General features: G+C 39.7%; 1 protein-coding gene across 4 annotated transcripts in view; it reads left to right on the top strand.

Moving 5' to 3' along the window:
- The window catches only part of LOC124784582 (exportin-7), a 247235-nt gene that overhangs the window by 148824 nt on the left and 76507 nt on the right, over nt 1-21904 (top strand). For all 4 annotated transcript variants that reach the window (XM_047254115.1, XM_047254113.1, XM_047254114.1 and 1 more), the window contains exons 13-14: nt 6936-7080; nt 15013-15160. In XM_047254115.1, coding sequence (XP_047110071.1) covers nt 6936-7080; nt 15013-15160 — 293 coding nt within the window. The remainder of the gene's footprint in view (nt 1-6935; nt 7081-15012; nt 15161-21904) is intronic.

Here is a 21904-nt window from a genome sequence, read left to right as displayed (position 1 = left end):
TAGTACAGTGCTGAAGACTTCTCTGTTTTAGTTATTGAAAATCGATTGTCATTTGTTCTCCATTCAAACTTTTTTGTAGAGCTGCGATTTCTGGTAATGGAAACATTCTCCTTCTGAGTGTCGTACCTGAAATTAGAAGTCCTATTTCAGTTTGTTTGAATGTACCTTGGATTCTTTGATTCTTTATTATTGCATTTGGAGTGTTTGTAACTTACTACTTTGTATGAGCTCCATCGCTGTGAATCTGGCTTTCGAGATGTACTAAGTCTTACCGAATCATTGAAGAGAAAAACTTTCTCACTTACCTTAAATTCCTGCGCGTCCTGTTTCTCATCATATTGATCCTTATTGGTTTTCTTAGTCTTTAGTGTCAACTGCCTCACTATTGTGTGCTTCCTGCTTTCTTGCTCATAATCAATTCACATGTGATTCATAATAGTAACTTACCTCTCTCGACTCTTGTTGCAATATTGCTTGTATGTTTGCTTTTCTTCTATAATGATGCGTACCCTGTGCTGCTGTGAGATATGTTGAACATAAAAATTTGCATATAGTACCCACTTCTCCCAAAAACATTGATCACCTGTTACAAAATGTCGTAAATATTCAACCATTGTATGGTGACTTATCTCCAGTGCACCATTAGATTCTGGATGATAAGCTGTAGTCTGTACCTGCTTAATCCTTAACAATTTTCGTAATCTTTCAAAAGCACCATTCAAGAAATTCAAACTTCGGTTCATTAAAAGAAATAAAGGAATGCCATACCTCAATAATTATGTTCCACAAATACTTCAGTTGCTGTTTCTGCGTCTTGTGTTTCTATCAGCACTGCTAATGTAAGTTTAGCCAAGTCATCCTTAAAAGTTAACAATGGAAAATCCATGTTGGAATATCAAGAATATTAGGAGGAGGATAGATTGCTTAGCTTTCGGCCTAAGCCTTCTTCAGAAAAGAAAACACACACACACATTCATCGAGGCAAGCACACCTCCACTATGTTCATTGAACACTTTCCAAACTGTGTCTCAGCTGTGTCAGTAATTTCTAAAAGGTGTTTGTGTTCGCTTGTGTACACTTACTTTTTTGCTGTGATGGACACTTCCATACATAGTCATCAATATCATGCTTCATTCTACATCATTGTTCATATGACTTTAGTCTCTCGAAATTCCTGTGCGTTCCTTGATCGCCTCCCAACAGATTATCACCCATCTCTTTTAAAATACTCTCCTTCTCTTGGAGACTAAATTCCTATTTGCCATCTGCTTCTGTTTCTGCTTCTGGGGTTACATGCACGTGTCGTACACTCAAGAGATTTCTTTTGCTACCTGTTTCTGCCTCAGAGTTCTCTGCATTAGTATTTTCACAAACGATCTGTTCCTGGTGTGTAAGTTCCTTTTTTTCTGTAGGCCTTATTCACTCAGAGCATCTGCATTACTGTTTAACCTGTCTGGCTTGTAGATTATGAGGGTGATTTGAAAAGTTCTCGGAACGGAATAGAAAAAAAGTACTTACATCACTGAAGCTGTTTTTTTATTTTTCAATGTAGTCTCCTTGAAGATTAATGCACTTGGTCCAACGATGTTCCAGTGCCTTGATCCCATCTCAAAATTGAGTTTCCTCCACACCTGCAAAATAGTTGTCAACTTCGGCTATTAATTCTTCGTTTGAATGAGTCTTTGTCCACCAAGAAAAATTTTCAGTTTTGGGAAGAGATGGAAGTCTGATGGAGCCATATCAGGTGAATAAGGTGAGCGTGGCAACAATTCATACCTTAGTTCGTGTAATTTTGCCATGGCGACGGCACATGTGTGGGTGCGCATTATCTTGATGGAAGATTACTTTCTTCCTTGTTTAACCTGGCGTTTTTTTCACGTATATTTTGTTGCAATTTGTCCAGGAGATTAGCATAGTATTCTCCAGTAATTTGTTTGCCTAATAGGGAGATAGTCTGCAAACAGAATCCCCTTCACATCCCAGAACACTGATGCCATGACCTTTCCCGCCGCCGGCCGGAGTGGCCATGCGGTTCTAGGCGCTACAGTCTGGAACTGAGCGACCGCTACGGTCACAGGTTCGAATCCTGCCTCGGGCATGGATGTGTGTGATGTCCTTAGGTTAGTTAGGTTTAATTAGTTCTAAGTTCTAGGCGACTGATGACCTCAGAAGTTAAGTCGCATAGTGCTCAGAGCCATTTGAACCTTTCCCGCTGAAGGAATTGCCTTTGCTTTCTTTGGTGGCGGAGAATCAGCATGTTTCACCGAGTGAGGTGGTCCAGTGGTTGGCACGCTGGACTCGCATTCGGGAGGACGACAGTTCAAACCCCCCGTTCGGCCATCCTGATTTAGGTTTCCGTGATTTCCCTAAATCACTTCAGGCAGATGCCTTTGAAAGGGCACGGCCGATTTCACTCCCTGTCCTTCCCTAATCCGAGCTTGTACTTTGTCTCTAATGACCTCATTGTCGATGGAACATTAACGCTAATCTCCAGAATGTTTCCACTGCTTCGAGTGTTGTTTTGTATAGTAACGCACCCAAGTTTCATCTTTGGTCACAAACCGGTGCAAAAAATTTTGTTTCTTTCTCCTAAAATGGGCCAAACAATTGTTCTGATATGTCCATTCTCATGTGTTCTTGATCCAGTGTCAAGAGTTGCGGCACCCATCTTGCAGATAATTTTTTCATTTCTAATTCTTCAGTTAAAATGTGATGCACTCTTTCGACGCCTGGCAAGGATGAGCAATTTCACGCACTTTCAATCAGCGATCCTCCATGACTATTTTGTGGACATTTGGAATGATTTCTGGAGTAGTGACACTTCATGGCCGACCACTGTGCAGATCATCTAAGCTCTCCCGGCCAATTTAAATTCATTTGTCCACTCGGCAACAGTTGAATATGAAGGAGCAGAGTCCCCCAGTGGATTCTGGAAATCGGCATGAATGTCCTTTGCTTTCATTCCTTTCTTTACAAAGTACTTAATCACTGCTCGAGCCTCGATTTCCCCCCCCCCCCCCCCCCCCAAATAACTACACGGGAACAACAACAGAACCATATTACTGCCCCAGATGTCTTCCAAGAGCACTGATGTGGCATGTATTTACAGGCAACAGTTCAATGAATGTCACATGAACAACTCATTGTGCTAGCACTAACCTCATACCTTGTAATTGTGCTCCTTCAGTCTTCACTTTAGGAGTTTCGAGCTTGGATCCTTCACATTAAAGGTCCATGATAATGGCTTGTGGTATGTCACCACTGTAAACCTTTGTTCATATAGGTAGAGTCAGAATAGCTTCATTGCATATGCTATGGCCAACAATTCTTTTTCTGTGATACTATATTTTAGTTACACAGTGTTCAATAACCTGGATATGTATGCAATAGGCAAGGCTTCACCAACTTTCTTGCTTTTGTGTAAAACTGCCCTCAGAGGTTCCTTACTCTTGCATCTTATCACAATGAATGGCTTCCCAAAGTCTGGAGACTGAAGTAGCGGTAGATTAACAAATATCTCCTTCAGTTCCTCAAAAGTGTTAGTTTGCCTTTTGCTTCATTCATATTCCATTCCTTTCTCTAACAGTTCATGAATTGGCTTTATAGTTTTGCTACATTTAATAAGAAATCCTTGATAACAAAGCCTGAGAACCCAGTTAGTGTCTTTTTCATTCGTGTGTGAAGGAAGATCTTTACCTTATACACATTTGCCATGTTAGTTCCCTTCCTCCGGAGATCCTTTCTGCCTGCTGCTGACTGCCATCAGCCCACTGCTTTTCTTAGCCAGAAGGTGTCTGCTGCCTTCTCAGAATGGTGTCTACCTTCAGATTTCTGCTGTAAGTACTGTCTGCTGCTGCCCTCCCTCCTCCAAATCAGTTCAGAAAGTTGCACATCGCCACAACTTTCTGCAGGTGCTACTGTTGCTGTATCAAAATTTATAAATTCCTAATCACACAACCTACATGGCTCCACATAACCAAACCTACCCTTGGCACCATATTTATATGTTGTGTCCCGAATGTGGATTTTGCATGGAATTGAGCAACAGGGGTTTGTGCTATAGGGAGTTCAGTCTATTGACTGAGGTGATGATGAGACTTGATTGTCTTACTTAAATTCTGTAAAGTTGGTAGATTGAATTGGAGGATGAGGAGATTAATAAGCAACTCAAAAGAAGTGATTAACTTCTAATTTCATTTCAGGTATCAGCGAGTTCCATAGCTGAAGTGCCTCCACAGTACTGGCCAAGCTCTTACACAGAAACAGGGGTGTTTTACTACTGTTCAGTCTGCTTACTCAATGCTGTGCATCCTCCAATGACTGTTTCCTGCTTGACCCTCCCCTGGTCCTAGTATTTTGTTCACCTTCCCCCTCCAACCTCGTCAGTCCGTGACATGACATAGCGCCAAAAGATTCACATCCTCATATGGCTACTCTTGCACTTTATTCTTCAATTACCTTTCAGTGGCTGAGTGGAGGGGATAGGAAGTCATTACCTGTTTGGTAAAGAACTGCCTTTTTAAGTCTCTCATCAGATTCTTATGACACAGTGTGTCCTCCACTACAAGCCTTCTGCTTTTCTCTCTCGCTGCTCACACACTCTGTTTCATCCATATATTGCATAAGGCATTTGCTTAATTAATTTTGTCTTCTTATTTATCCTTTGCTGTTTAAAGGTGTAATCACCCAGAAAAATTTCAGTCATGCGCGCAAACAAACCTGCAACTACTTCATGGAAATAATTACTAGTCCTTTACACTACCAGTTACATAACAACTGAAATGTTTTTATCACTGTACTGCTAACTGTTATTAAACTGTTTTGCTTCATTAACTATGTCAGCTTACTTAACCTTTGCTGTCTAAGGATCTCATCTCACTAAGCCTCTCAAATAACTTACTCCACAGTCCTCAAACAACGGAAAGTCCATGTTGGAATATCAGCAGTTATGAAAAGGATAGACTGCTATTCACAATGAAGATGACACATTGTATTGCAGACAGGCACAGCAAAAAGAAAGTTACACGCTAAGGTTTCGACCAAAGCCTTCTTCAGAAAAAAGGAACACACACACACACACACACACACACACACACACACACACAAACAAAGGAAGCACACATCATGCACATGACTGCTATCTCTGACACACACACACACACACACACACACACACACACACACACAAACAAAGGAAGCACACATCATGCACATGACTGCTATCTCTGGCTGCTCTAGCCAGGCTACAACTGTTGCGTTGAACAAAAGTAGCAGTTGAGAATGGGCAGAGAATGGAAAGGGGTAGCGTTTTGCCGTGAGCAGCCGCAGTCCCATCATGTGTGCGTGATGTGTGTCTGAACGTGTGTGTGTGTGTGTGTGTGTGTGTGTGTGTGTGTGTGTGTGTGTTTTTCTCTTCCGAAAAAGGCTTTGGATGAAAGTTTAGTATTTAACAGCCTTTTCATTGTGCCTATCTGCAACTCAGTGTTTCATGTCTATGGTGAGTAGCAATCTATCCTTTTCAGAATTGTTATTCCACACTCTTCTTTTTCCATACCCTCTGACCTGACGCTAATGGTCCCTGTGGTTGCACATGCTGTGCCCAGCTCTGTCTTTAATGCTGGCCAACTTCAAGAACATTTACAGGATTTGTGCTTTAGTTGTGGGTGTGGTAGTCCTTTACCTTATCATATTCACCCTTTTCAAACCTATATTGTATACCTCTCATTCGTACAGCTAAGTCCAGTGGTGATAAGCCTAGTATCATCATCAGTTCCACAGTACTGTTGTTCTCTGTGCAGTTTTCAGGCACAGGAGTACGCTTTCCTGTGCTCATTGAAGTGCCTGCACTGCTGTTTTGGCTGTATGAGCCCATACACTCCCTCGACCCACAGCATACAATCTCGATTGCTACTTTGTTCAGGATTTTATACTTCTCTCTGACAAACAGTATTTATATGTGCATAAAAATATTGATTTTCATTTATGTTTATACCAAGTTACCTGTATACTTGTTTCGTCTTCAGCAGATGAGCATTTGTTCTGATTAAGGGATTTCTTGAGCTTGATAATGTTTCTTTTTGTAATGTATAAACTGTTTTGTGTGCTGCTATTGTTTATTTTCCACTAATTTAGTGCTAATAGGCGACACAGCCTCTTATGTCTGTCATATTCTGAAGATCGCTCAGTAATGGCTGTATGCCAACATTCCAGAGTTGTGGACCACAAACAGAGCCCTGCAGGCAGCCTTTGATGATCTTTTTCACAATTATCGTTCTGGACGTTCCAGTTTCACCTGCGTGTCAGTATAAAGATCTCATAAGCTATTATTGAGACACGTAGAACAGTCCATGTACTTCAGTCTTTGAAAAGGGCAGCCCACCATTAATTATTGAATGCCTCAACTATATTAATCATTATTTCTAGAAGTTAGCTGTGATGATGCAGCCACAAACCTGTTGTATTGAAGTAGAAGTTTTCTTGTATTTCATTATAGTCCTGTTTTGTTACATGCATAGCTAACTCCAGTAAATGCTGTCATCACAGCAGTTAATTTTTCAGGAGGGTAATTAATCAAATCTATTATGTTCCTCCCAATCACCTGAATTACTCAAAATAATAATTAATAAACCTTAGTCTGGTCGTTACAGTCACCTTGTAATGTCTCTGACAGCACAAAACACCAACAACGTGATTTTGTATTCTGCCATAGGCATAATCAAATCGGGTCATAGCAAGTGTGTGTAATTCATCTTCTTCAAATGTGATATTAAGTTCCGGTCAAGAGCAGGAAAAAAGGAGAATTTTTATGTTCTTACACATTGGTTCAAATTTGTTGGCAGAATGTTAATTTAGCTTTAACATCAAAGTCTGTAGAATACACATGACTGAGAGTTGTAAATTAAGTATTCATTGGCTGTTTTATGTTTGTATTGCAGAATAACTAATCTAAAGTACTGGGGACGAAGTGAGCAAATAATATCAAAGACCTTGCAGCTGTTAAATGATTTGTCTGTTGGGTACAGCTGTGTCAGAAAATTGGTTAAACTTGAGGAAGTACAATTTATGCTAAACAACCATACAGTAAGTATTGTAGAAACTAAAATGTGTTGTATTTCAGGGGTTTATTGAAAACTAGTTTCCACTGTGGACACATTTGCTAGTTCTCACTGTGAACACATTTGCTTGAATCAGCTGTTAAGTATTTACTAAATATACCACATGATTCTGAGAACTTGTGTGTTCTGTATCTTAAAATAAATTGTAAACAAAAATGCTTCAGCTGCATTTCTTTGTTAAATCTCTGCTCTCCAGTAATCAAAAGACCATAGTCTGATCCAAACTGGATAAATACGAGGGCTACCCAGAAAGTAACAGATTTTTTGGTCTATCGCAGCAGTGGGTGGGATTACAGGTGCCATCTTGGTGCCATAACGTTCCTACACGCTGGACACATCCAGCGGTGATAACATGTGGTCTGTGTTTCTGCTGCTTTGCATTCTGTGACATGTTAAAATGTGTACTGCAATGGAAAATCCTGCCAGTTGTGAGGTTCATTCTGTGATCAAGTTTTTGTTTGCAAAAAAACTGCTAAGCAGATGTTAAACACTGACAAAGTTAAGTGGATGATAAACAAAACAAGTTTCAGGGAAAACTTAACACAAAAGCTTTGCCTTTTCACAACAACACACTTCCACAGACAGCTAATTGTACCCGAGAGCTCCTATGGTGTTTTGGATTGGAAGTGATTGATCATCAACTGAGCAACAACCACCTCTTTCCAACAATGAAGACATGGCTCACTGCATAATGCTTTAATACTGATGCTGAACTGCATGCTGGTATAATCTAAAGGTTGCAATTGCGCACAGCAGATTTCTACAGAAAGATGTTGCAAAACTGGTGCCATGGTATGATAAGTGCCTCAATTTGAATGATGATTCTGTAGAAAAATAGCTGAAGAGTGTACCTTTAAACTGTATATAATAAAACTTGGTTTTTCTTTATTTTTAATTTCTAATTCCAAGACGTCCGTTACCTTCTGGATAGCCCTCATATCTCAGTTTCACTCTCAGGTACTGTATCATAAAGTGATCTATTTCAATTGCTTGCGCAAGGTGTTTACATGTTATGCCAAAAAAATGTTGCTCACATTATCTACTGCTGTTTCAGTTTAAAACAAACTCGGTTAGTATCTGATGTATTGAAGTCATGTACTGTAGTAACACCTGCATCTCGTGCAGCAGTCTCATCTCCATCACCTTCTATCACTTTTTGTAATTAGCATAAGGTGCAAGTGCCACAAAGAATTCATGGCACACTGCCTTCAACCCTGTCAGAGAACTGATGACTTAATATCACCACATTATCATCAACCATTGTGCCCCTAGACTTCCGTCTATTTTACAATTTATTCAGGGTGTTCCCAAAATATCTTTACAACTTTGGACATGTATATTTAAAAATTGGGGATAGGTGGAAATGTGTGGTTTGCAGCATAATGTTCACAAGCACCTAAGGTTTTAGTAACCGTTGAAGAGACTTCTGTAACGTTGAGGATATGTAAGTGGCACTCCAGTTCCCCCCATGTCCAGTGTAGCATTTCCTCATTAACTTACACAATTGTAGCTCTGATGCGAGCTCAGAGTTTCTGCAGGTCCTGCACTGGACCTAATGGGGTTATGTGTGGAGGCATTGGGATCCAGGAGATGGGTCCACCTCTGCCATTCCATTCACCTGGAAATGTTGTCCAAAGCCTTCAGAACGATCAAGGCCCAGTTAGGAAAGGCAGTATCCTACCAAAGCATGATGTCAGAATGCAATTCTTTGAACTGTGGAAATGCAAACATGTTCCAACATGTCCATATAAACAGTCAAGGTTATTGATGCCTATGCAAAGAACAGTGCAGAATCAGTTTACACCACACATTTACCTTTGGACTGTTGCACACTATTATCATGCTAAAGTGAGGGTTTTCAGAGCCTCATATTGTCAATTTACCTTCCCAGACATGTGAAAGTGAGCTTTGTCCGTGAACATCACATTTTTCAGATAGTCTTGGTCATCATTGTGGTACTCAGAATATCAGTTGCAAATGCTTTGTACTTTGGCCAATTGTTGAGTTTGAAATGCATGCAGCAGCTGCACCTTATAGACGTTCAATTTCAGTTTCTTGTGTAGCACCTTGTACACTGTGGTTGTTCGTAACTGCAACTGATGGATTGATTTGGTTGGCTCCAGATAAATGTCCATTGCACCCATACCACATCTGCCCCAATTGTGCTTAGACACCCAGAACTCATCCTCTTCATGACATTTCTGGATTCCTTGAACCTCATTTACCATTGTCTAATGGTAGGACATGGCAGTGGTGTTCTTCTGCAACATATCCAGAAGCACTGCTGGACCTGAATCTCCATCAACTATTCCACACAGTGTGCTTTCTGCTGGAGGTGGCCATTTTTATCAATAACTAACTTGCAAAAAGGAAGAGGAAAAAAACTATAGTTGTGTGTGAACATTTTGCTGCAAACCATACCTTTCTATCTATCCCCATTTCGGAAATAAACATGATCAAAATTGTAAAGATCATTTTGGAACACTGTTTAGTTTGAATAACATGTCACTGTGATTACGGCACTGAACTCAGCTTTGGGAGGTCACAGTTCGTAGGAACGGTTTTTTTTTTTTTTTTTTTATTTTTTTTTTTATTTTTTTTTTTTTTTTATTTTTTTTTTTAATAGGAATGATTTTTGCAATTGCTATGCTGATTCATCACCTGAAGAGTTTCCTTGCTTAGTTTTTACACTTCATATCTGCCCAACAACATAGTACAAAACTTCTCCTTATCTTTTTATATTTAATCATCAGCAATGTTAATTTCTCCAAGGAGCACTATTTTAACAGTGGGTTATTATCTTTCACCATACGTATAGGTACTACTTAAGTTTCATGCAATAGCAGCACTCTCACAAAGGTTTAAGCTTGAATGGTATCTTGTGTCGTGTACAACAAACCTGTACAAGGGGTTGTAGTAAACTTCGTAAATTATAACGTCAAAAAAATCAGGCTGACGCATTGAAACTTGGTGATGGTGTCAACCCTTCTGTACGTATTCATGCTTCAGTTGACCCATTTTTCCAATTGACTGATGACTTGGTGGAGGCCTTGGTTGTAGACGTTTGCATTTTGGCTGCTAACCTGGTCATTCTGGAAATGCCTGTGGAAATGCCTGCCAGCCAATAGTTTCTTCATTTAAGGAAAGAGGAAGACTTACTGGTGCCATGTCAGGAGTATATTGGAGGGGGGGGGGGGGGGATGGCAGAAATTGACAACCCAAGGAAGCAGCACGTATGGCTGTACCCTGTTCAGAATGAGTTGGGGCAGTCACATTTTTAATTTTGGAAATGTGGTGCAATATATTTGAAACTGACTCATGATTGATTTTCACTTTTTTCCACTAGTGTTTCAGTTGTCATATACTGGTCTTCAAGCACCAGAGCCTCCACTTCTCGTACAACACTCAGTTCTTCACAGAGAGATGGGCCATCAGTTCATTCTTCACCATTCAGACTTGTTCGACCACAGTAGAAGTGTCTGTGCCACCTATCCACTGTCCTATATTTGAAGGATCGAAGCTACCCTTACACCTCTTTGCTACTGAGCAGTTTGCATCACTGACAGGGATGCACCATAGTTCTAGAAGGGAGAGATTGGCACCTGGAGATCTTTTGGTGCGAAGGATTGAGTCAGTTGAGTGGGAGCATGCTTGCAGGGCAGGTCCCGATTGCCTGCATTTCCCTTGATAGTCTATTTGGTCAAAAGATTATACTAAGTCACAATGGAGCCATCATGCAAGTAGGTTGTGTACATGTTTGAGCAAAATGAGAATTTTGAAGCTCAGGATTAATTTGGTATCAGGAGAGTTGTTCTATAATTAAATGGCAATTACACATTAAAGAATCAGCAATGGTAAACTTGTATAAGATATTGATGGATGGGTGGCTGTAATTGTAATGCGAGTGCACTCAGAATTTATAGTGGAATAAATTAACTGTGTCGTACAAAAGTGTTCACAAATTACAACCTCTTCCTAATTATTAGAATATTTTGGGAGAGAATGAATTGTAGAACAGTATCAGAGAAGAGACAGGGCATGCGCCATAGGCTCACATTTAGAACTCAGGTTGCCTTGGGAGTAAGTTTGCCCTCCATAACTGCCTACTTCTGAATGTCTGATGCCTATTTTTCCTGAACAAGTGGTTTCATCCGTATATAACTAGAAGAATGCAGAAGGCTGAAATCAACAGTACAGGTAGTCGCAAAAATAAGCAGAGTCCTCCAACTGGGGAGTTAGCAAGAATGGTGTCCCACAGGGTTCAGTTGTGGGTCTCTTAATCTTCTTAATATATATGAATGACTTGCCACTATATTCACAAAGATGCAAAGCTAATTCTTTTTTCTGATGATACAAATATAGTTATCACACCCGACAAACAAGAATTAACTGAGGAAATAGTAAATAATGTATTTCAGAAAATTATTAAGTGGTGCTCTGCAAATGGACTCTCATTAAATTTTGAGAAAACACAGTATATACAGTTATTTATAGTAAATGTCATAACACAAATCAAACAATGGATAATACAGGATAGAATGTAACAATATTATGAAAAGGAAAGTTGCTACTGTTACCTTAGACTGCAGTCTTTTGTGTGTGTGTGTGTGTGTGTGTGTGTGTGTGTGTGTGTGTGTGGTGTCTTTCTCTGTTTTTGACGTTGGCCTTATAGGCAGAAAGCTTTATTTAGAACAGTCTCTTTGTTGTGCCTATCTGCAACTCAGAATCCATGCTATGTGGTGAGTAGCAAGTTTCATTTTCATAATAAAATGTCATAACACCGTAGCTAAATATACACTACCGGCCATTAAAATTGCTACACCAAGAAGAAATGCAGATGATAAACTGGTATATGTTATACTATAACTGACATTTGATTACATTTTCATGCAATTTGGGTGCATAGATCCTGAGAAATCAGTACCCAGAACAACCACCTCTTGCCGTAATAACAGCCTTGATACCCCGGGGCATTGAGTCAAACAGAGCTTGGATGGCGTGCACAGGTACAGCTGCCCATGCAGCTTCAACACAATACCACAGTTCATCAAGAGTAGTGACTGGCGTATTGTGACGAGCCAGTTGCTCGGCCACCATTGACCAGACATTTTCAATTGGTGAGAGATCTGGAGATTGTGCTGGCCAGGGCAACAGTCTAACATTTTCTGTATCCAGAAAGGCTCGTACAGGACCTGCAACATGCGGTCATGCATTATCCTGCTGAAATGTAGGGTTTTGCAGGGATGGAATGAAGGGTAGAGCCACGGCTCGTAACACATCTGAAATGTAACGTCCACTGTTCAAAGTGCCGTCAATGCAAACAAGAGGTGACTGAGACATGTAACCAATGGCACCCCATACCATCACGCCAGGTGATTCGCCAGTATGGCGATGATGAATACACGCTTCCAATGTGCGTTCACCATGATGTTGCTAAACATGGATGCGACCATCATAATGCTGCAAACAGAACCTGGATTCATCAGAAAAAATGACGTTTTGTCATTCGTGCACCCAGGTTCGTCGTTGAGTACTCCATCGCAGGCGCTCCTGTCTGTGATGCAGCGTCAAGGGTAACCGCAGCCATGGTCTCCGAGCTGATAGTCCATGCTGCGTCAAATGTCGTCGAACTGTTCGTGCAGATGGTTGTTGCCTTGCAAACGTCCCCCTCTGTTGACTCTGGGATCGACACGTGGCTGCACAATCCGTTACAGCCATGCTGATAAGATGCCTGTCATCTCGACTGCTAGTGATACGAGGCCGTTGGGATCCAGCACGGCGTTCCGTATTACCCTCCTGAACCAACCGATTCCATATACTGCTAACAGTCATCAGATCTCGACCAACAAGACCAGCAATGTCACGATACGATAAACAGCAATCGCAATAGGCTACAATCTGACCTTTATCAAAGTCGGAAACGTGATGGTACGCATTTCTGCTCCTCACACGAGGCATCGAAACAACATTTCACCAGGCAACACCGGTCAACTGCTGTTTGTGTATGAGAAATTGGTTGGAAACTTTTCTCATGTCAGCACGTTGTAGGTGTCGCCACTGCCGCCAACCTGGTGTGAATGCTCTGAAAAGCTAATCATTTGCATATCACAGCATCTTCTTCCTGTCGGTTAAATTTTGTATCTGTAGCACGTCATCTTCGTGGTGTAGCAATTTTAATGGCCAGTAGTGTAGATTTTGAACGGAAGTCTGTTGTTAAGGCAGAAGATTCAAAATTTCTGGGAGTGTGCGCTGATGAGAAATAGAGTTGGAAAAACCATGTTCATGATCTGCTGAAATATTTGAGTCGAGATATTTATGCAATTAGGGTTATTGCAAATTTTGGTGATGAACATATCAGCAAATTTGCCTGCATTGCTTATTTTCATTGACTGCTTTGACGCGGCATCATATTTTGGCGTAATTTGCCATTAAGAGAAAAATCGTCTAAGGAGCCTGCAGACATTTATTTAAAGAACTGGGATATTTACAGTACTCTCAAGATACATATATTCACTTAATGAAATTTGTTGTTAATAATCCATCCAAATTCAAAAATAATAGCAAAGTGCATAGCTACAACACTAGAAGAATGGATGATAGTCACTATTCTGGATAAATCTGAATTTGGCACAGAAAAGGGTGAGTTATGCTGTCACAGAAGTCTTAAGTCTTTGGTCATTTACCAAATAGCATTGAAAGTCTGACATACAGGTAACCAACATTTGTAAACCAATTAAAAGAATTTTTGAATGACAACAGATTAATTTTTAGATATGAAGTAGTAATAGTAAAAAAATCATATTGTGTAAAGAAATCTTATGTTAAACTGACACATTCTATATAATTAAAAATGTCGTATTCACGATCTGTGGTAATGGGACAAGTATTAATGAACAGTACATCAATAAATAATACATTTCTGCCAACTCGGCATGGATTGTTACAGCATAGTTCCCCTACATATGCAGAAAACTAATTAGCACATGATACGATATTTTATCAGTGGGCTACAGAAACCACCCCCCCCCCCCCCCCCCCCCCCCCCCCCCCCCCCCCGCCGACCCCCGGACAATATACTCACCTACAAAAAGTAAAAAACTCTGACAATATACTGTGGTAATGTGGTGTGGGGATTTTGGACTGCAGACTTCCACCTACAAAAAGCAAAAAATAAGAAAAAAAAATTTCTTGAGTTGATTATCAAAATTTGACTTCGCCTCATACATTTTGTTGCTGCTTAACTTTGTTTAGGCCAGTAGAATAAGTAGCACTTTAGGGTTCTGCATTCAAGAAATTCCTTGTGACACATCGGTCTACCTGTGTTTCATATAAGTGGCTGCAATTTCATGTGAATAGCTTATTCAGTTTTATTTGCAAACTTGGGACCAAAATGGTATCTGTTGTCTTTGTTGGATGTAATAAAATGTGAAATAGAAATTTAATAATTCTTGTGTCATTATATTCTGCAGGCTACAATGTAATGCACACGACTATTGTGTTATTTACAAGAAATAGAGCTTGATTGAATTTGTAGATGCTTTGATGTTCTAGTCTGCAGGCTGCAATGTAATGTACACAGCTATTGTATTTGTTCACAGGAAATAGTGTTTCATTGAATTTGTAGGTGCTTTGATGTTCTGAAGTAAAATATAAATTAAAAGCAGTAAAAATATTGAATTTCTGTGAAGTATATTTATCTACTTTCTGAAACCTCTCTCCTCTCAGGACACGTTCAGATTTCAGAGCTTATAGTATCAAAATTTTTGTTATGGTGAATTTATGTATGAATTCTTAAATTAGTGATCACTACATTGGACTGACTTATTTTCATGTGAAATACTAGAAAATGTGTTAGTAAGATAATCATTAAATTTGCATTAATTTCTTTTTGTTTCAGAGTGAACATTTTCCATTTTTGGGAAATAGTGTGGCTGTAAGTGAAATGCGATGCAGATCAATGTTTTATACCTCACTGGGTCGGCTTCTTATGGTTGATTTGGGTGAAGATGAGGACAGATTTGATAGCTTCATGTTACCACTAACAGGTTTGTACCTGTAATTGTATCTTTGTGTGTAGTTTATATGGTTAGTTTTCACTCAAGAGCCTTTAATGCTGTTGTTGATTATGAGTATTATTGATTTCTTAGTGTGAATCTTTTGTCTATAAATGTTGTTACATTAAGTTTTTAGTGTGCCTGTCATTGTATGACTTCCCATTTTTGAATGGAGGTCAAGATATTGATAAACTTGATTTTGGCGTAGTGAAAGTAGTAGATTTTTTCATGTATGAGATTGCGTGGAAGTCTTGCTGGTGTGTTGTCAGTAATTTAGTGTGAGAACAATATGCGTAATTTTTTTTAATCATCCTTATGTTATACAATATTTTTGTAACAGGATTCAGAATCTCTTAAATTATTGGTACTAGAATACAGCTTGAAGAAGCTCCGATTTTGGCACAATTTCTGACTCCATTAGTATGCACTAATATTAATTAATAAGTGAATATTTTACACCATAATGAGGTTAACATACATTTACATGCAGGTATTGGATGTGAAGGCAACTTAATGTTGCTGTTGTGCTTACCCTCATACTGCTGCTAGTGGCACTGCCACTTCAATTTGTTCTCATAATGATACTGTACGGTCCTGGGCAACTGCAAGTGATGTCAGTCTTTGTAAATATCCATAATTGTTGTTCTGTTAAATAGACTTGTCACGTCTAAAATGAAGCAATTCTTATTATTCCTTTAAAACCGTCAAAGAATTCCATTCAAGTATTGGTAAGAAAGACATTTGTAATTTAGAAACACAGTGTTCGTACAAACTGTATGGGTCTTATTTCTAAAAGTTCAACATTAAACACTCTGCTGTGACTTCAGCAGCATAAGGGGTTGGAAAAAAGGGGCTTCTCAAAACTGAGGGAACGTAAGTTTTACAAAAACATGGACTGTTCGAATATATTTAATACCTTTGAGTTACTAACAGTTGTGTTTAGTTTTAGAAGCACTGATCACTATAATTGGCATAAGATCAGTTACATAAAACAACAAAAACAGGTGTTAGAGTGGCCGGGTTGTGAGAGCGAGATTGCAGCGGTATATTGTGAACTGTGTGAGAAAAATACGTGTCGCTTGCTTCACACACCATTTCATCTCATGACAGCATTGTGGAGCCAGTATGTCATGTACAGAAAAGTAATCATGTACATTAATAGTGGGACATTTGTGATGGGAGATTCCTTTTACCTTCAAGATCATGTTCTGAGCTTAGGACAGGAACATACTGAAATTAGATGAAGACTTACTAAACTGTTGAACTTCTGACCCAAAATAATAAAAAGGTTTTCATTGAGTTCTAATGCTGTGCCATTAGAAATTAATAACCTTCTGTCATCTCAGATTTGTGAGTGTCTTTCTTCTGCTCAAAGTGTGTTAAAAGTGAATAGTGTTCTTTCCAGTACTCATTGTATATGTAATAAATATGTACCTACATCAAGATATCAATGGCTTCAAAAAGTCAATCCTACCACTGGGCACTTCTCCATGTTAATTAGTGCAGTCTCGTGTACCATAGGTTTAAATTTCCTTGCCCAGTACTGTCTCATTCCATTTGAATTCAAAATGATAGGGTTTGAGCCTTTCATAATATTTGCCATTGCGAAAGATGTCACCCAGATGTATTCTTGTAAGTTGTTTGAATAGTTTATACAATGGGAGAAACTCGAGTTTCACAACAATACAGCTTCTTGTCTTCGGCATCATCTGCCCCGCATCTCTCATGTCTCACCCCACCACTCCCACAAGAATTTCCTAGAGCAGTTTCCACTTCCTCCCGAAGCTTAATAATCAGTTGTGATACTACTACTACTACTACTACTACTTTGAAGTTATTTTTAGTGTGTCCACATTCTTTTTCCCCTTTTTTTTCTTCCTTGTTTCCAACACCAAACTGAAGTAGGTAAAATGATGGTGGCATTGAGATGAGCTATTTAAATCCCAGCTGCAAAAATACTGAGTCCTTTTTGATTTCACCAGTCATTTGAAAGTAATACTGCAATGATGCATCAGCATCTATTGTCCTCCTTATATCTCTTTCGTAGCTGTACTAAGGCTTAATCTAGTGAACTCCTTGGTGATAAGAAATCAGAAAGTAACATATATGATAGTAAATGACTTTTTGAATACTTGGAATATATTGCAACTTACCTCTTCTTTTTTTTTTCATCTTGGTTTCACCTGATTGGTGGCAAAATAAAAATTGATTGATAAAGTAGCAGTTGACATCTTCACCCAAGCTTACCGTTTTGTGCCTTTCGTGGTATCTCTAACCTCATCCAATGAAGCAACGTTCTGAACATAGTAATGAACTCTTTGATGACCACTTGTGTAACTTCAGAAATGATTTTAAGTGGAGCTATGTGCCACCAGTAATTTTAATAAATAATCTTCATCAGTTTTATGTAGATTTATTATTATTATTATTGGTTGTAATATCTAAGTAATTAATTTTGTAGTGAAGGAAACAATATACAGTAGTGACCATAAGTTAAAGGACCTTCAGAAACTAGATGATATAATGAAGCATAGTGATAATGTATGCACTACAAGATATCTTAGCAACATCATGACATTGATAAGGATTCAATATTATGACAAATAAAGTTGCTACTCACCATATAGTGGAGACGCCGAGTCGCAGATAGGCACAACAAAAACACTCTCGCAATTATTCTTTCGGCCATTAAGGCTTTCATCAACAATAGACACACATACGCAAATTCAACTCACATACACTGCAGTCTCAGGCAACCAAAACCACACTGCGAGCAGCAGCACCAGTGCATGATAGAAGTGGCAACTGGGTGGGGGTAAGGAGGAGGCTGGGGTGGGGAGGGGGAAGGACTGGGTTGGGGGTAAGGAAGAGGCTGAGGTGGGGAGGGGGAAGGATGGTATGGTGGAGGTGGCAATCAGTGAAGTGCTGCAGGTTAGACTGAGGGCACAGGAGAGGGGGGCTTGGGGGGGGGGGGGGGGAGTAGTAGCGGATAAGGAGAGAAATAAAAAGACTTGGTGTGGTGGTGCAATGACGGCTGTGTAGTGCTGGAATGGGAACAGAGAAGAGGGTGGATGGGTGAGTACAATGACTAACGAAGGTTGAGGCCTGGAGGATTATGGCAATGCAGGATGTATTGAAGGGAAGGCTCCCATCTGCGCAATTCAGTTAAAGCTGGTGTTGGTGTGAAGGATCCATATGGCACACTCTGTGAATCAGTCATTGAAATGAAGGCTATCATGTTTCGCAGCGTGTTCAGCAACAGGGTGGTCCATTTGTGTCTTGGCATAAGTTTGTCGGTGGCCATTCATGTGGACAGACAGCGTGTTGGTTGTCATGCCTACATAGAATGCAGCACAGTGGTTGCAGCTTAGCTTGTAGATCACTTGACTGGTTTCACAGGTAGCCCTGCCTTTGATGAGATAGGTGATGTTAGTGACTAGACTGGAGTAGGTGGTGGTGGGAGGATGTATGGGACAGATCTTGCATCTAGGTCTATTACAGCGGTATGAGCCATGAGGTAAGGCATTGGGAGCAGGGGTTGTGTAAGGATGGACGAATATATTCTGTAGGTTCGGTGGACGGTGGAATACCCTTGTGGGAGGGTTGGGAAGGATAGTAGGCAGGACATTTCTCATTCCAGGGCACGACGAGAGCTAATTAAAACCCTGGTGGAGAATGTAATTCAGTTGCTCCAGTCATGGGTGGTACTGAGTTATGAGTGGAATGCTCCTCTGTGACTGGAGGGTGGGACTTAAGGAGGTGGTGGGCGACTGGAAAGATAAGGCACAGGAGACTTGCTTTTGTACACTAGTCTGTCTTGTGCAAACCTCTTCATCTCAGAAGAACCACTGCAACCTACATCAATTTGAACCTTCTTACTTTGTTCATCCTCTACAATTTTTTCCCCTTACACTTTCTTCCTATACCAAACTGACGATTCCTTGATGCCTCATAATATGTCTTTTCCACTAATTCCTCCTTTTAATCAAGTTAAGCCATAATTTTTTTTTTCTCCATTGTTCAGTTCAGTACCTTCTCCATTAATAAAGCGATCTACCCATCTAATTTTCAGCATCCTTCTGCAGCACCGTATTTCGAAAGCTTCTCTTCTCTTCTCTTCTCTTCTCTTCTCTTCTCTTCTCTTCTCTTCTCTTCTCTTCTCTTCTCATCTGAAATATTTTCACAGCCATCCAAAGCTACCCTCCAGTTAAGTACCTTCAGGAAAGACTTCTCCATACTTACATTTGTCAGTTGTCTTTTTCAGAAATGCTTTTGCTTAACCCTTTTAGTGCCAAATACGATCTGATCGTAATCCAGATTTTCGGCGAAAAATGCCAGTAACGATCTGATCGTGATGCCTTTCTCATTCGCTAGGAAATACTAACAACTTTGCCTTCAAGCGCGGAAAAAATGAATAAGAAAGGCATCACGATAAGATCGTTACTGGCATTTTTCGCCGAAAATCTGGATCACGATCAGATCGTATTTGGCACTAAAAGGGTTAATATAGGCACTTTGCATTTTATATCTCCTCTACTTTGGACCTCTCAGTTATTTTGCTGCCCAAAAAGCAAAACTTATTTACCAATCTACCCTGATCTCTTTTAATTTAACACTGTGAGCATGGCCTGGTTTAATTCAAATACATTCCATTTCATTAACATTAATCTGTACCAAGTGAGGTAGTGGAGTGGTTAGCGCACTGGACTCGCATTCGGTTCAAACCCATATTCCGCCATCTTGATACAGACTTTCCATGATTTTCCTAAATCACTTCAGGCAACTGTCAGAATGGTTCCTTCGAAAGGACATAGCTGACTTCCAATGACCTTGCTGTTGTGTCTCCTCCCCCAAATCAGCCAACCAATTAATCTATACCTCTTTTGAAGGTAATACTCATTCTATTAACTGCTCACCCTATCCTTTGCCAACACACAAAAAGCTTTCTTTGAGTGTGCAAATTTTATAAATGTAGGATTTCCTTTCTTTAACTTATCGCCAAAGATAATTAGCAGGGTCAGTATTGCCTCGTTTGTTCCTGTATTTCTCCAGAACCCAACTGATCTTCCCTAAGGTATGCTTCTACCAGTTTATCTATTCTTCTAGTTAATTTGTGTAAATAGTTTGCAAAGATGACTTATTGAACAGATTGTTTAGTAGCATTAATATCTGCTATTTTTTGAAATTGGAATTATTACATTCTTCTTGATGTTCGAGGGTATCTTGCATGTCTCATATATCAATGTATCTCATATATCTTCCACACCATTTGGAATATTTTGTTAATGGCTGGCTCTCCCAAGAATATTAAGAATTCTGATGGAATTTTGTCTACTCCAGGGAGCCATGTTTTGACTTTGATCTCTCAGTGCTATGTGGAATTCTCCTTGCAGTATATCTCCCCACTCATCTTCTATCCAGTATGGCTTGCAGTAATGCATTACATTGCTAGTTAAATGTTATCAGGAGATTGGAAGTAAGATAGCATTTTTAGGACTTCATTCTTTGAGCCTAGCCCTGTCTCATGGACATGAAGTTTAATTTCAGGCCTGGAGAGGGATCTGGTCACCAAATAATTGATGTCCTCATGTTACAGGTACTTGTTTATTAGGTCAGCCATGTCAGGGTAAGCTTTGTTATTTTTCAGTTGAAAATCAGATCTGTATGCACCGCAGAAAGGTTTACGTTAACAGGTTGTTGTCATCGTCGTTAACTGCAGCCATCACTTGTTTCTGCAATGACTCTCAGTGTGCTATCCCAAAACAGAAACACTGTTGTTGCTGTATCAGCCCCGTTTCACAATATAAGCATGGTTCTAATTTGAACAGAGAATGACTTTCCAAGATAAAGGGCGACTTATGTGTGGGCGTAATTATCCCACTTCTATGCACTGTTTGGTGCACAAGATTCCATATTTGTTAAGCCATGTATTGCCTCTGCCGGAGAAATGCATCTGAACATACAAAGAAACATCTCGAAACCCGACAACTCAATGTGTGAAGGGATTTTTGTAAACTAGAAACTGCCATGTGTCCCTTAACCAGTGCAGATAATTTGTTATTTTGGATCTTTTCTTGTCACTTAGGGCAAGATAATGATACTGACACTGGGCTGTTGCACATGGTTGTCCATGCCCATACTTCAGTTGGAGGTTTCCACTGTCCTGGAGTCTTCTCCACATTCGTGGAATGTGTCTGAGGGTGACATTCAGCTTCCAGCCAACTCACACCAACTTTGGTCATCCTCTGATATGGCAAATATCCATATAATGTCACTCAAATGTGTTTGCTGCTTCCATACACCCCAAAATAATGTACCAAGTCCACATAAAGTACCGGGTTAAAACTACTATATTTAAGATCTCAGCACACACAAACTGTTGCAGGATCAGTATACAGTGTTGTACTTGCATGCACTGTATATTTTATGTTTCCAAGTTCTGTTACAGTTTACTCTGTGCACTGTCACTGTGATGCAATATTTCCTTATTTCTCAAACATCCCTCAATTTATGGATGGGAATGTTCATTCTGGATCTGTGGTGCAAGAAGTTTTAGTTAAAGGAGGAGTTCGTACAATCTATCAAAGTAATTGCTAGATAAGTTCACAGAGATATAACACTCACTTGATTTGATCTGTTAGAAACGATTTGTGACACCCTGTTATTTTGAAAACAGTGGATTTGTTTATAAATATCTTTCCTGTTTTACCAGTTATGATTATCTTTTATTTATAT

This window comes from Schistocerca piceifrons, chromosome 1 (genome assembly GCF_021461385.2).
Source record: "Schistocerca piceifrons isolate TAMUIC-IGC-003096 chromosome 1, iqSchPice1.1, whole genome shotgun sequence".
NCBI lineage: Eukaryota > Metazoa > Arthropoda > Insecta > Orthoptera > Acrididae > Schistocerca > Schistocerca piceifrons.
This window is presented reverse-complemented; position numbering and strand designations above follow the sequence as displayed.